The following is a 16,759-nucleotide window of genomic DNA, read 5'->3' as shown; positions in this document are numbered from 1 at the left end:
GTTTACTATTTGATTTATGTGAATTTAAGAAAGCAGAAAGAGAAAGCGGAATGTGTTAAATAAAGTAAATAAGCATCAAATATTTTACAAGTACTAACTTGACTTAATCAACAAACCAAAAAAAAGAAAAATCATTCCTTGGACATGGCAACCAAGTGTTAGATGCAAGAAATTTAAGAAACGAAGGTGATGAAGATAGACCGGAAACCTAGCAACAAAGACATAAAAATAATTTGACTCCAAAGATCCAAGGATACTGATTGAAGCAAATGGAAGGTCAAGTTAACTGATGATCCAATTAGCAAGGTGGAAGGCAGGCAAAAAGATTGTACTTTAATCTGAGCAGCGGCCCCCTGCCACATTCTCAGTGGATGTTTAAATAACATAGCAGAAAAATTATACTTGCTTCTATCTTCCTTTGTGTTTCTTTCATATATGAGAGGAAAAGAGACAAATATAAAGGAGAGGGGTTTGGGGAGAGAGAAAGGAGAGAGTGAGATTTAGATAGAGAGAGTGATTGCAATAGGGAGCAAACAAGAATTTGCAAACTATGGCCAAAGTTATCAAACCACTGTTCACCTCAGGCATTCTGTTCTCTAACCTGCTCTTAGGTGGATGACTACAGGGATATTCAGGGAGTTCTGTCATTCTGTCAAGAGATAAAAGATCTGAGGTCATTTGTCAGTGAATGTTCCATCCAGGATCAATGAAAAGAAATAACTGTAGCATGCACACTATTGAAAGCAAGATAGAATCTTAGGCTCTTGGAGTTGCATTTCATCATCCCACCACACCAGCCCAAAGATGTTATGCTGAGAAGGCCAAGGTTCACAATATGAAGGCCACATAACTAGCTGCCTAGCCCTGAGTGGTTATTAGAATCCAAGTCGCAGGGCGCCTGGGTGGCTCAGTCTGTTAAGCATCTGACTCTTGATTTCAGCTCAGGTCATGATTTAGAGATCCAGCCCCATGTCGGGCTCCGTGCTCAGAGCAAAGTCTATTTGTCCCTCTCCCTCTGCTCCTTCTCCTGCTCATGCTCTCTCTCTGAAGTTAATAAACAAACACAATCTTAAAAACAAAAGAATCCAGGTCTCATGGTTCTGGATCCAATAGTTCATTTAATTCATAGATTATTACTCCCACAATCAAAGTTTTAGAGGAGGCTGAGCCAAAGCCTCACAAGTGAAGTGAGAACAAAAGATACTATGTCCTGACCAGCTTACTATTCAACTCTACAATTTCTAACATCATGGTTAAGCATGATTTATGTAGTTATCAAAAGTTGTTTCAGAGGCCAAAGGTGGACACAGATCTTGTCAATGTTGATTACATTTACTTTAGATTGTTTCATGTCCTTATTTCCTCAGACTCAGTTAGTACTTCTTAATATGTTGATACACACTGAAAATTTATACCTTGACTAAGTAAACATCGGAAGGAAATAGAGAAAAGTTTTAAATTATGTACATATGAAAATAACTCTATAAACAATAGCAGAGAATGTCCATGTTTCCATGCAGCAATGGCAGCCAACTAAACTTTCCAGAAACCATGCAAATTAACAAAAATAGCATATATAACTGACCATAATCCATACCAAAATGTAATTGGTAAGAAGATAATGTTACAAAGTAAAATTTATATAGAAATATGGCAATAAATACCGTAAGCTGAGCCAACTCTGACTTGTATTCCGGAAAAAAGGGTCAGGCAGAGACAAGGTCAGGAGAAGGGTCCTGCAAGTCCTAACAAGGGCAGAACACAGGTGAAATCACTCCCAGAAAGAGAGGACACGCCCTGGTGGGGGAGGATTCAGAACAGGTCAGAGACAGTTGTGTCAGAGGAATGAGTACTGAGAATAAAATCAAGTGAACAAAACTGGTGGTCTTAAGGAACCACTTCAAGGGAAGAGGAAGAATGAAGTGAAAGGAGGAGGCATCATTTGAAGGGTTGTTGGTGAAGGGGAAAAAAGAAATTAAAGATTCTACAGAAACAAAAAAGGATGATAGTCAGAAAACATGCCAATCACTTTCCAACAACTCCCTGCCAAGATGTTTGCTGAATAAAACAAAACAAAATAAGACAACTACTTAAATAATAACAGGACAGGCTCTCAAAAATATAGTAAATCAACTCAACCACTCAGTCCTGCCTAAAAAGAATCACCTGTTACTGCTTGTCCAGAAAATTACAAGGAATTCCAAAAGGAACAAAAGAGTGGATGACATCCTTACAAAATTACATGAACAACAACAAAAAGAAAGAATTTCAGCTGTTGGAATAGAGAAAATTCTCACAGAACTATTCCATGCAAACAATTTCCAGTCTCAGAGAGTTTTACAAGGAAACTCAACCAAATTTTCAGAAACCATAATCACAATGTTATTTTACATTTTCCCAGAGCATAAAAAAAGTAGGATAATGTCTAGATTCTTTATATGAAGCAAAGTCAACATTAACACCTAAATGTATACATACACACATACTCATATACACAAAATTACCAATCTCACTTATGCATATTGATGCAAATTCCTAAATAGATTATTAGCAACACACACACACACACACACACACTAAAGTGTCATGCTCAAGTGGGATTTATCCTAAGAATGTAAGAACAGTGTTTTTCTTTTGAAGAGTTTATTTATTTTTATTTATTTGACACAGAGACAGAAATAGTGAGAGAGAGAGCATGAGGAGGTGGAGTGGCCGGCAGAGGGAGAGGGAGAAGCAGGCTCTCTGCTGAGCAAGGAGCCCGATGCGGGGCTCGATCCCAGGACCCTGAGATCATGACCTGAGCAGAAGACAGCCACTTAACTGACTGAGCCACCCAGGCACCCCAAGAGTGTAAGAACAGTTTAACATTTGGAAATCCTTGAAATAATTTGCTACATTAATAGATCTAAACAGAAAAATCATGATTATCTCTGTAGATGCTGAAAAGATCTTTTATAAAATTCAATACCTATCTCTGATTAAAACACTTAATAGGAATTGATAAATACTTGCTTTATATAGTAAAAAGTTTATGCCTCAATCCTAAAGCCAGCATTTTACTTATTGGAGAACACTAGAGGCATTCCTACTGAGGATATACAAAAGGCAAGGATGCCCAGTATCTCTAATATTTGATACTACATTGGAGGTGTGAATGAACACATTCAGACAAAAAAACAAAACAAAACAAAATGAACATACATGACAAAACAAAAACTGTTAGAGCTGTAGTAACTGGGCAAAAAATTAAAAACATCTTTTTCCAGACAGTATAATACTATTATTGACAATCCTAGAGTAGGGGTCAGAAACTATAGTTCATGGGCTGGCCATCTGTTTCTGTAAAATAAAGTTTTTTGTAAATAAAATTTTATTCCCATACAGCCATGTTTATTGACTCATGTATTTATGTAGCTGCTTTTGTATTTCAGCAATAGAGTTAAGTAGTTGTGACAGGAAGTTCATTGCCAATAAGGCCTAAAATATTTATTATCTTCTTCTTTAAGAAGGAGTTTGCTGACCCTTGTTCTAGAGAATCAGTGATAAGATTAACACAAAAAATAACATTCCATTGAAGTGGCAGAATACAAAATGAATAGGCATTATATATGAATAAGATCTAGTTAGACTATTGGAAGAGTAAATCTGATTGATTGATTGGATTGATTGAGAGGGACAGAGAGGGGGGTGCAAAGGGAAAGGGAGAGAGAGAATCTTAAGCAGGCTCCATGCCCAGAGTGGAGACGAACACAGAGCTCAATTTCACAACAGTGAGACCACCATCTGAGCCATAATCAAGAGTTGGACACTTAACATACTGAGCCACCCAGGTGTCCCAAAACCCAATTTATAATAGCAACTCAAAACAAAACAAAAACAAAAACAAAAAGCTTTCTTTATTTTTTTAAAGATTTCATTTATTTATCTGACAGGGAGAGACACAGCGAGAGAGGGACCAAAAGCAGAGGGAGCAGGAGAGGGAGAAGCAGGCTTCCCGCGTAGCAGGGAGCCCGATGCAGGGCTCCATCCCAGGACCCTGGAATCATGACCTGAGCCGAAGGTAGACGCTTAACAACTGAGCCACCCAGGCGCCCCAATAAAATACTTGAAGAAAAGTTTAAAATTAATATGAGGAAAAATAAATCCACATACAAATGGATATTTAATGTATGATAAAAATGGCATTTCAAATCAATGGGGAAAATATGGACTTCTACACAGGAGGTGGTCAGTAATTAGAGAGCCATGTGGAAAAAGATGAAATAGGTTACAACCTCACATAAGAATAAACTCTAAATGAATAAGATATCTAAATATAACAAATGAAAGACACATAATAGAAGAAAACAGATTAATTCATAAACTGATAATAGGTAAAGCCTTTCTAATTATGACTCAAAATCTGAACACAAAACTGGAAAGTATTGATTAATTTGACAAAAAAATTTCACCAAAATCAAATAAAGGCAAAAGACAAAAATAATCAAGGAGAAAATATTTGCAGCATATATCACAGATGAAAAACTAATCTCCTTAAAAATATAATGAACTAAAATATGAGAAAGAGAAATTTAAAAAAAATAAAAATTAATGCAGAATAGCCTCTATTTGGTATACTGTGTAGAAAATAAGTAATTTAATAGGGCTATTATAATACTGAAATTACCCTGAGACATTATTGTGAAAGCTAGGAAAATTAAAAGAAACTTAAATTTGGTCTCAGTTGTATGAAGAATTCACGTAATAATCTCCAAAAATGGAAATGCTTTAAAACTTTTCTAGGACAGTTACAACTGAAATTACAACTGAAACCTCCCTCTGGTCAATTTCCAATAGTAGGAAGCTGTATCCAAAAAATAGGAAAGTTTTTGCAAGATCTTGGCTATTTGGGAAAGAACTTACATATCCTTAAAGTCTTGTAATACTGATAATAATATAAATAACAATAATAATTGCTATTATTTTAGAAAGCCTAATATGTGCCTGACACTCTTTTATATGCTTTTCATGTATTATTTCCTTTAAGGTAGTTAGAACCCGTGAAGTCATCACCTCCATTTTATACATAAGGAAACAGAAGCAGAGAAGTTGAGTCACTTCACCAATTTGCACACCTGCCAGGGGGAGTGTTGGGACTCATCCTGGCTGCAGAATTATACTTGATGTCCAGACCCACCAAAAACAGGTTTCTACCAGAACATTTGCAGCTCCTGATATATCTCTTAATACCCTTCAGCAGAGACAGAGAACAGAGACTGTGGAGTCATCAGACAATAAAGTCAGTCTTCCACCCACTGATCCAAACCCACAGTCCACTCTCTAGCTAACCTTTCCATCCTGGGAAACTGTTCACTGGCTTACCTTTCTCAGTCTCATTTGTTCTTTCTGATACAAAATTATTAACTGGCTTTATAGTTTGCTTGCCAAATACATATTTTGATTACTTTGTCTTCCATTTTTAGACCTTGAACAATAGTCCTTAGTTTTCTAGTTTTGGCATGCCAAAAGCTCTAGCTGTTTCATTCTGCTACCAAAGTTGCTGCCAGGTCCATGATGTCAATGTTACAATGCTCATACTGTTTTTATTGCTTCTAGAGTAGATTTTAGGAAGTTATGAAGACTTAATAGGCCCATAAGGCATAGTTTCTCCCATTTTAGGCCATTTGAAACTGATTTAAGTGTAAATTGCAATTTTTTTTTGGCAAACCTAAAAACAGTGATGTATATCAAGAATTCCCAAAACATGTTCCAAGGAACCATAGAACATCAATAGGTTTAATTTTAAGGGGGGGGAGAAAAACAATTTAGTGGAGGAAGTGGGAGATTCAAAGTGAAATACATTTAGGAAAAGCTGAGTTATTTTGCATATTTTAAACTCGGAAATTCATAGCATTTTAAATATTCATTATGGCCCTACAAGAGGGAAATGAAATATGCTGCATTTACCAAATATATTTTTTCTCCAAGCCATCTTTCAAGGAGCTTCTTAAAGGATTTGTGTTCCTCAAAAATGTTTTTGGGAAATATTGACTTGGAAGGAAATGTGCTAAGAAATGTTGAAACAGCATTTCAGTGGCATGCTTTGGAGATTATTAAGAATCTTTCCTACTGATACAAAGTTGTCCCCAAAGTGTGAAAAGATGTTAGAAATCATAATCAGAGGACTATTACTTAATTTGAACCTCAGAGAAACAGGTATAATATTATCAGAAAACAAGCAAAAAAAGAAAATCAATGTACAAAAAATTAAAGGATAACTGACCACAGAGTTGAATTTGTAAATCAACCATCAAATGAGTTAAAGAAATGAAATCATTCTATTATTTGGTTCTGAAACATTAATTAGTTACATTTTGTATTAAAAGAAAAAGTTTCACACTTAAACTTTAAAATAAATTCAAATATATGTTGTTCACAAGACATATAAGAAATTATATTTCTTAAAAGTCATATCCAAATAAAAAGGGGTAATTTTCCAAGAAAGGGAACTTTTGGGAAAAAATCCATTGCTGACTTGAGTAGAGATGAAAAATCTCTAATATCCTAATAATCTTTGATAACTTCTGATAGTATTAATCTAAAAATTTTAAAGAAATAATTAAATGCCTCTGAATACAGATAATTCTTGGTAAATTATTTCAAATCTTCAAAGAGCAGATAATCTCTAGATTATGTGGCTTATTTTAAGACAAGAAAAATATGTAAACAATCTCAAAGTATTCTCCCCAGGAAGGTGAACAACATACAGCCTAAAAAAGCAATACAAACAGGTAAATTCCAGGTTAATTTATGATGTGTGTTAATTGTATGCTTGTTGTTGGCATCAAAATGGTACTGATTAATATATGCATGCACAGAAATTTTGGTGGAATTCCATAGGGATCTCGACTCACTGTCATCCTATTTTGGTGCGTGCATGTTTGTGTGTACCTATGTAGGGTATCAACTTTAGTCTAAACTGAGTCTTCGCTCCAGTTAAGGCATGGATCCTCCAGGAGTCTCATTTGTTTGAAACACTTAGAAATTACTGAAAGAGAACTCATCCTAAGGACATGGGCATATTTCCTAAAGGCATGACCCAATAATTAAATCTTAGGGTCAGAGATAGAGAAGATTCTAGTGTATCAATGCATTCTGTCCTTATTTCTTCCATTTACAAAATCACAGACTCAGTCTCTGGGTCTTAAGGATTAAAAAAGCCCTAAAGTTCTAAAAGAGTTGTTTTGCTCAAAATTCCATACATATGTAGGATGCACAGTATTTGTACATGTCTCATCTGTTTAATGCTAGACTAGAATAAAGGCACTTTTCATTATTTAGTCATGAACCACTGTGCAGCAAACAACTTTCCTCCTTCCAATATGAGTAGATTTACCATGTGAGGAGAACTTTGCAGACTTTAAATGGCCCGAATTCAAATAAGTTTAGGGTACAGCTGGTTCAATCAACTATAAGTAACTCTCTCAATTAAATAAATTCAAATGTGCATATTATACTAAATAAAATTAGTTAATTAATTGTATGTAGGCATGGTCTTTATCAACGTCTGTTGTGAAAGATAAACAAAGATGATCAGTGGATGGAATTTACAGAGATATACTTTGGCTACTCAAAGCTACTATTCTCTAAATTTAAATGGTGTTTACAATGAAGTAAGTTTCCTCAGAAGGCAGTAAGCATTCATCCATATGCTAGAAAACTATGTTAGAAATAATAATGCATTAGCAAGAATTCAAGCACTGGTGGGTAACTGGACTATATGGTGTTTAAGGTCTAATTGGACCTGGGATTCTAGGATACTGTGATTCTTGTGTGTACAAAATACTGAGTCATCTGATCCCCTATGTCTAGATAGAGGCTTTGTCTACTTGTGGTTTCTAAACTGACCGCTTTTGAGAAGAATATGTTATTCATCTTATTAATTAATCCATTTGTAATTGATTGGAATGTTTCGACTGTCAAATTGCTACAACAGCTAAAAAGAGCAGATCAGCTGATTTTCAATGTGGTGCTTGTAATCAAATGGCATTTGCTGGCAAGTTATGTTAATGTTCCTGTTTTCAAAATGGGCCAAGCATTAACTCTTTGAAAGGCTCTGAATTCTATCTGGTGAAGGTTTAAAAAATCACTATTACAAATCTTTTGCAAGTAGATTGAGTGACATTTTTTATTCTTTTAATAAACTGACTGTTCAACTCAACCAACAGTTTTAACCACTTGACTGTAAGCTTGCTTACCAGGTATCTGTCTATAAATGGGTGTTTGTGTGTGAGACATACACACATATATTACATTATGTGTGTATATATGTTTATATATGTAAGTGTATATAGGTTTATATACACATACAGGTTTATATATACACATATTGTTTATTCAGGTGTATGTGCACAAATATACATAGCTATACTAGATAGTTAAAAATAATACAATAACAATTTGATTTATGCCTTATAATATTATCTCTTAAGAATAAATTATAATCTTACAGCTTTCACCTCTTTAGAAAATTAACTTACCAAATATCAAAGAATGACATTTTATTTTAAAGTAAGACAAGGAAAAATACTTTGTAACAAAGCAGTTGTTTAAAAAAAAGAGACAGAGAGCCAGACTTAATAGCACAAGACCAGGTAGATATTTTCCCATTATAAATTTTTAGCCTTCATTTGCATTTCTATTTGTAACTTATCTGCTTTTTATAGCATTCTGTGTTAATTTTCAACTCTATATAAAACTTGTGGAAGATGGTAGACTTATTTGCTATGGATAAAAATACCTTGCATTCAGATAAGCTTTATAAAATAGATTACTTATACATTTCTTATTAGTGAATCTATTCTCAAATTGCTGTGTCATTTATCCATCAATGAAAAAGACTGGTCATAATAAAAATAATGCTTTATGTAGTATTTGTGTAGCCTGTACAATTTATAATCAAGGTCACAAATATCACCTCATTTTGATACAGATTCTCAGAACAAAGGCAGACTTGGTGACATATGAAGCTAAAATTATTCATTCTCCGAGCCAATGGGCATTGAATGGAAAATACTAGAATGTTCTTCCCTTCCAGAATAGGAAGAGCAAAAAAATTATTAGAGATTTAAGTATGTATCTACTTTTATCTTGAACCCTGGGTCTGTCCACCATGTGTCCATAAATCCAATATACTCTTCATTCAGGTTGTACAATTAAGACAACAATCTGTGCCTTCATCACTCCGTCTGAATGGAATGTGAAGAGCCACATGGGTTAACACACTGCAAAAAATATATTGGTGGTATTGAGCCCAATTTTGTTTTTTTATAAATAATTAAGAAAGTGGCTAACTTCCATGCAGACTAGGGTGGATGGCAACATAACCCCAATTACTTGCATTGACGAATTAATCTTCTTCTTTTCTTTTTCTCTTTTTAATAACATATGGGTCACTCAGCTGTGGATTATGGTGGAACCTCACTGGGATCACATCTGTCAGGTTTACAGGGTGAATAAAAGCACTCAGCAGGTTTGTATGCTACTGTGTGTGTGAAGGCAGGGGCGAATTAATGCCAAGTCTATGTCCTTGTCTTGTCCTTAAGATGTTAAAGATCATTACTTATTAATCATAGATGAACCCCATGCAATATTCTGTATGGGAAATTTGTAAAAAGAAAAATGTAGGTATCTAAATGCCTTACACAAAGTTAGAGTTTCTCTGTAGCTCACACACACACATACACACACGCACACATGAGTTTAGACTCTTGGTTACATTTTTCCCACAATGTGGCATCAAAAAATCATTTGAACAATAATTTCAATAATAAACACCATAACCTCTGCAGTCAGGTTTAATAAAAATGAAACGGAGTAAAAAAATTCATTGCTTTGGATACAAAAATGACAGTTTTCATCAGATATGGACATATTTTAATTTCTACCTAACCCTGGCCAGGCTACTACAAATTATATTTTGTTCTGTGAAAAGAAAATCATCAAGCTTGAACAATCCATGTGGCTTAACTCAGGTGTGATTTTTCATGAGATGGCCAAAATTTAAAAAATTACATATACTTTAATTGGCAAAAATTTATGTGGTTCAAAATTTACAGGCCACATAGCAATTGTTTAGAGAGTCTTCCCAGAAGGGAATCACTTTATTTAAAACTATGATCCCTTTATATTTTCACTTAGTTAATGAAAGTGTCATTTCATCAAATCTTTAAGAGTCAGTCTGAGTTTCAAATCTTTTCAAGTTAGCTGGCATTTATTGGACACATTCTGAGAGGGACTCTCTTAAGGACTGTGATTGCTGTACAAGATTTACATGCTATGTTTCTTGTACCAGGAGCACAGTATTTGGCAATACTAACTATACGCAAAAGAGTTGAATAATTAAATAAAGCAACTGAAATTGTACAAAAAGTATGCATTATACATTGTGAAACAGGGATATTAGAAGAAAGCTAGAATCTGTACTTTTGCTTGTTTTGGATTTGGGGAAGGGAATATTCTGATGAGGGTGCCCAGTGCATTTCACTAAGATGGACATTCTCAGGTTATTTCAATTTCAGAGAAAAGGTGGTTGTTTCGACAACTCTACTGTCATCACTTCATTGAGTCAGAAAGAGCCCAAGTTCCTTGAAAACTCGAGATGAGGAGGTAAGCTCAAAGCTGAATTTTAGCTATTTATTCAGTGCAGAGTAGGGGGCTGATGGATAATGCAATCACCTTCCATTCTGCATTTAGAGAAAATTTAGCTCCCTGAAATTTAAACTCATGAGCAGATAGAGGAAGGAAATGCAGTCATATGACACCTATAACATCTCAAATTTCATCCCCATATCTAAAATAAAAGTAAGACCTTGCAGGATAACTTATGTTTATTCCTATATCTATTGGGCACAAATGAAACTTAAATGAATCAATTTCAGTTTTCTGAATTTTTTCACAGATTTGTAAAATTATGGTATTCTCTATAGAGTACATAACATTATGACAAAACTGCCTATTATTAATCTCTGGTAACTAGGCATATATTAGCTGTGATGAACGGAAAGAGAAGAAGAGTAAGATAGAGTCTTGAATTCTTACATACATCTTAGTCTGTTCAAGAAACCATCGTAGTTGTTGCTCTACCTGTATCATAATTTTTACCTGCAATTAATACAACTAGGAGGAAATATACTTAGGGCACACCCTATTTTCTTTCTTTCTTTTTTTTTTTTTAATTTGACAGAGAGAGACACAGCGAGAGAGTGAACACAAGCAGGGGGAGTGGGAGAGGGAGAAGTAGGCTTCCCACTGAGCAGAGAGCCCGATGTGGGGCTCCATCCCAGGACCCTGGGATCATGACCTGAGCTGAAGGCAAAGGCAGACGCTTAATGACTGAGCCACCCAGGCGCCCCAGGGCACACACTATTTTCTAAACACAAGTGGGATTATGTGATTAGCCCAGGTAGCTAATAGCCCCCTCCCAGGTGCTGTTTTCTTCAGTGACCTGGGCGTGGCTCTATGTTAATTCCCACTGCACAGGTTTAGGCTAATCATTTGTTCTGTGGACGCTTGTCTTTGAGCCCCCCTTCTATTCCTGCAGGAACAGCTATTTACAGTAATGGCATTCAATCCGTAAAGAAAGGAACAACAATATGGCCTTTTTATATCAGTAGAATTAAGCCATCAAAAGGGAAGACAATCGAAACAGGGAAGACTTTATAAAGAAAAAAAATATTTTATTCTCTTCATTTTTCCAAATGTCAACTCCAACCCCTAACAAGATGGTCCAGATTTGTTCCTTTGTCCAGTCCTCTTTCAGAGTTTCTCTTTAGAAATGGAATGAAGAAGGGGAGGTCACAAGTGAATGATTAAACTCCCTCCAGTGCCAGAAAATTTAGCCAAAAGAGATGTGACAGTTTCATACAGGTCTCTTCTCTTATAAATGAATTTTCCTGTGTATTCTAAAGAATGTATCCTGAGACTCAACATGCATTACGTTATACTCTTGGTTGTTTCTGCTTCTTAATGATGTATAAATATAAAATACATACTTATTAGACAGTGACTGTGAGTTTAATTTTAAATATATAGGAATGCCTCAGCAAAATTGTTTTCTTTTCTTAATATCCTAACAATTAGACATTTTATTTTTTATTTTTGGGGGGGGAGGGGCAGAGGGAACAAGAGAGAATCTTAAGCAGGCTTCACGCCCAGCATGGAGCCCGACCCGAGGCTCGATCTTACAATTCTGAGATCATGACTGGAGCCGAAATTAAGAGTCAGATGCTTAACCAGTTGAGCCACCGTGGCACCCCTAGACATTTTAAATGGAGTGTGTTGACTAACAAATTTTTGAAAATCAGTAGATTATATAGCTATATTTGACATAATATGACAATCATTGAAATAATTTCCCCTTGCATGTGGCAAGTCAAATTTTTACTACTATAGAAAAGGGCAATTTCCAAACATTCATAAATATCAGTACTGGGTGGTGGTACAAAATAATTTCATAAACGTCCCCTGTTGAAGTCTGCGCTAGTTTTTATTTTTCACAGCCAGGTAGAGTTTTCTGGGCAAATAGTTCTGGAGATATGGAATTTTATGGAGGATGTCTACTAGATCTAAAAAGAACTACTATGTATTATAAAAGGTACCATATATATATATTACTTGTAATTTTTGCACATACTGTAGACCAATTATTAATTTTAGCTTAATCCTTCATTTAGCATTTGAAATATTTTGAAAAATTGATTTTCCCAGAAACAGACCTAGTTTATATAAGGATGTACTCTTTGGCTAAGTTGCATTCATAAACCAGTAGAGAAAGGAAGGTTTCTGAGCAAATGGTGTTGAAAAATTGGTTAACTCCACATCTGAAGAAATAGGAGACTCTTGGGGCGCCTGGGTGGCTCAGTTGGTTAAGCGACTGCCTTTGGCTCAGGTCATGAGGGTTCAAACCCCGCATCTGGCTCTCTGCTCTGCAGAAAGCCTGCTTCTCCCTCTCCCACTCCCCCTGCTTGTGTTCCCTCTCACACTCTCTCCCTCTCTCTCTCTGTGTCAATTAAATAAATAAATAAAATCTTTAAAAAAAAAAAAGAAATATGAGACTCTTAACTAACACTTTACACCAAAAGGAATAACTAAAAATTAAAATGAAATGTAGGTGAATTTTTACATACCTCAAGAGAGGAAAGAACTTTAATAATATTCAACAAATATATAGAGAAATGCTGGGGATACGGAGGTGAAGGAAACTTCAGAAATACCTGCCCTCATGGAGCTAGCTTACACTCCAGGGAAGGGGAGAAAGACAAGTAAACAACAAATCTACATACACTATATTTTATAATGGTAGATGATGAGTACTATTAAGAAGCACAGAGTTGTAAATAGACTGGCCATGTAAGTCTTATGAAGGTGATATTTGAACAAAGACTTGAGGTAAATGAGGAATCAACCCTAAAGATTCCTGGCAAAAGATTTTTCCACATGAAGGAAATAGCTAGGGCAAAGTACTTAGGATGAGTTCATGCCTGGCAGGCTGAAGATAAAAGGAAGGCAGTGTAGGTGGAAGGGAAGGAAGGAAGAAAAGAGTAATAGGAAAATTGTTAAAACTATAAATGGAGTTACCAAAAATATTGACAGATTTCATTACATATGCATTTGAAACTTGTAAACATTAAAGACAATTATGAATCAATTAAGAGGTAAAAGACAAACTGGGGTGAAATAATAGCAACAATAGAACACAAGGTAATCCACTAGATAGCAAGATATACAGAAACTAGAACATTTCTTTATTCACTTCAGAATCCCCAGCACTTAGAACAATGTGTTTGTATGATGTCCACACTAAATAGATCATGAAACCTGCTTAATAACTTGATATATGCCAATAGAAGTGTGGAGTGTGGGATACTCACATATATTTTTTATAGATGTCAAAAATGGATTCTTTTCGAGTATTAGGTAGTTAGAAATACATATCAGAAGTCTCAAAACTTCCACCATCACCTTTATCTCTTCATCTTGTTTATTTTTAAAGCAATAGTCATTCCTAATATTATATTTTATATTCCTTTTGTTATAATGTATCTACTAGGGCAATGGTTTGGTTTTATTCTTTCCTGTATGCCAAATCATAGAATAGCTCCTGGTACATCACAGCTTTCTACAAATATTTTTCTTTTTTTTTTTTTTAACTAAAACAGTTGACAATTTTATTTTCACATTTCACAATACAAATGAAAATTGCTCTTTTTTTTTTTTGGTCCCACTACTCCCCGGCAAAAACTATTCTCTCTTTAATAGGAAGGGGGAGCAAGTCTTCCTTGTCCTGCTGTGAGAAAACACCCAGAGTCACAGCACCACGATCTCCTGGTGAAGTAGAACAAGCAATATAAAATCAATACAAAGAGGTTCCTGTCTCTTCTTATCTGTCTGGTTGAGTCATTCCTGGCCGAGTGGGCACCATCATGGGACGGGCAGGAGGTCTCATCATTGGGGGCCCAGGCATCATTGGCATGTGGCCTCCCATAGGTGGCCTCATTCCAGGAGCAGGTCCCACTGGTATCATCCCAGGAGGAGGAGGGTCCATTATTGGCATCATGGGAGGGTCCCCCATATGGGACGCTGGCATCATACCAGGGCAAGGAGGACCCGGGAGACTGGGGGGAGGTGGGATCTTTGCCCCTGCAGGCGAAGGAGCAGAGAATAGAGTAGGCGGTATCTTTCCTTGTTGAAATGCAGTGATTGTTTTGTCGATCAGGCTCTGAGCCTGCTCTTCCATCCATTTCTGATAGTAGTCTTTCACATTCTCTTTGTGTTTCCTACCACTGCAGTGTGTCTTTCTCACAGATGGAGAGTCATGGGTGAGGTACATGTCGCAGTAGTCACAATAAAACTTAGGCATGTTGCTCTGCAGGCTGTTGGCCACTCCGTCCCCCAAATATTTCTTGAATGAATGAATAATTGCACTTCTAGCAAATTATGCAATTGAAATAAGGAGTGCTAGTCAAAGATTTATGTACAAGGATGTTCATTTCAGCAATTTAAAATAATAAAAAATTGGAATATCTTGTATTTACAAAATCAAGGTAATGATGAAAAATTGTGGCATCTCCATTGATAGGATATCATATAGGAATTAATCTTCTTTACAAAGCACATTTAATATCAGGGAAGTGTTCACAACATGTTAAATAAAAACAGCGCAATACTAAATCCCATGACATTCAATTAACACTATTGAATTGAATCATATATTAGCAGATGTTAATTAGAACTGAATTTCAGAATTGTGAGAGACCTAAAAATTCAACTAATCCAGGCATTTTCTAACTTCTTTTTCCTTCCCCTTTCCTTTCCTTTCCTTCCCTTTCCTTTTTCTAGGAGTGGCACCATGTATATAGGAAGAGTACCTTCTGTGGAATCAAATAATTCTTTTTTATTGCTGTGGTAACAAATTACCACAAATTTGGTGGTTTAAAACAACACAAATCTATTCTTACTGTTTTGTAGTTCAAAAGTCTGGCATGGGTTTTAGCTAAAATCTAGATGTAAGCAAGGTTGGGTTCCTTTTTGGAGGCTCTAGGGTAGACTGAAATTCCTTGCCTTCTCCAGGCTCTAGAAGCTGCTCACATTCCTTGCATTCCCTGGCTCATGATTCCTTTCCCCAACATTCAAAGCCAGTAACATTACATCTCTTCATTTCTTGACACTCACATCGCCCTCTTACTTTTTTCTTCTTCCTTCTTCCACTTCTAAGGAGCATTTTGATCTTATTGGGTCCATCTGGATAATCCAGAATAATCTCTCCATTTTCAGGTCAGATAATTAGCAACCTGAATTCCAAATGTAACCTTAATTCCCCTCTGCCATGTAGCCTAAATATTCATAGGCTCTAGGAATTAGGACATAGACTTCTTTGGGGAACCATTAGTATGCCTACTGAAAAGAACAGTTAAAGAAAAATTCCCCAGAATGTCTGCCTTCTTTTTCATACCTGGCACATACACATGTGCATGTGCACATGCTCATCTGTGCACACACATGGTCTCTTCTGTAACGTGAGGAATTTTTAGATTTTCTTTTGGTCAAAGCACATAGAAAAGCTGTAAAAGTGTGACTTCTATCTGAAGGAAAGTAACATTATGGAAACTAACTTAATTGTCCTCTATTTAACATACAAAAATAATGGTCAATCTCCAAATCTTTTAAAAAATATGCAGTCCATTTTCTACAGCACCCTGATCACTGTGGCTACACCCAACTACTCCTGTCTCTACCTGCTAGGAGTTATTTATGTTCCTCCTTTTTTAATCAACCTTTCTTAAAATTAAATAACTACTTTTTTTTAATTGGCCTGTCTCTATCCAGTCAGATTTGAGGCAGCGTAATGTATTTTTAGCAACTATTCATAGTAATGCTTTAATAAGAATTTGTGTATCAGATCACCTCTCATTAACCAGAGCTCTGGGAGAAAAGAACCTGAGGCATGTGGATTGCGATGACCTAGGGGAATATGGAAAGTTTAGAATTTGGGGATAGAGATGGAAGATGATAGCCAGGGAGGCCTCATAAGACCAGCAGCTATAGTAGGGGCCCTAGGGATAACACTAGGAGACAGTTCCTGGATGAGATTTGGGTCCATTAGTGAACTTTTCCTATTTTAAGTTTTATCTGGCCTTGCACTCTGTTTTAAGTTTCATTATGCACACCATTTTATTTTTCATTGAATACTTATCTGGAATCAAATTGCCCTAGTTTTAAA

General features: G+C 35.8%; 2 protein-coding genes across 2 annotated transcripts in view; both read right to left on the bottom strand.

The window, feature by feature from the left end:
- Positions 1-16,759, bottom strand: part of LRRTM4 (leucine rich repeat transmembrane neuronal 4) — a 707,152-nt gene that overhangs the window by 118,535 nt on the left and 571,858 nt on the right.
- Positions 14,420-14,899, bottom strand: LOC110588725 (U1 small nuclear ribonucleoprotein C-like). The gene has a single exon (XM_044918640.1). The coding sequence runs from the start codon at positions 14,897-14,899 to the stop codon at positions 14,420-14,422; it is 480 nt and encodes a 159-aa protein (XP_044774575.1).

Source organism: Neomonachus schauinslandi, chromosome 10 (genome assembly GCF_002201575.2).
Source record: "Neomonachus schauinslandi chromosome 10, ASM220157v2, whole genome shotgun sequence".
NCBI lineage: Eukaryota > Metazoa > Chordata > Mammalia > Carnivora > Phocidae > Neomonachus > Neomonachus schauinslandi.
The sequence above is the reverse complement of the archived record's forward strand: the minus strand, read 5'-3'. Positions and strand labels throughout refer to the sequence as shown.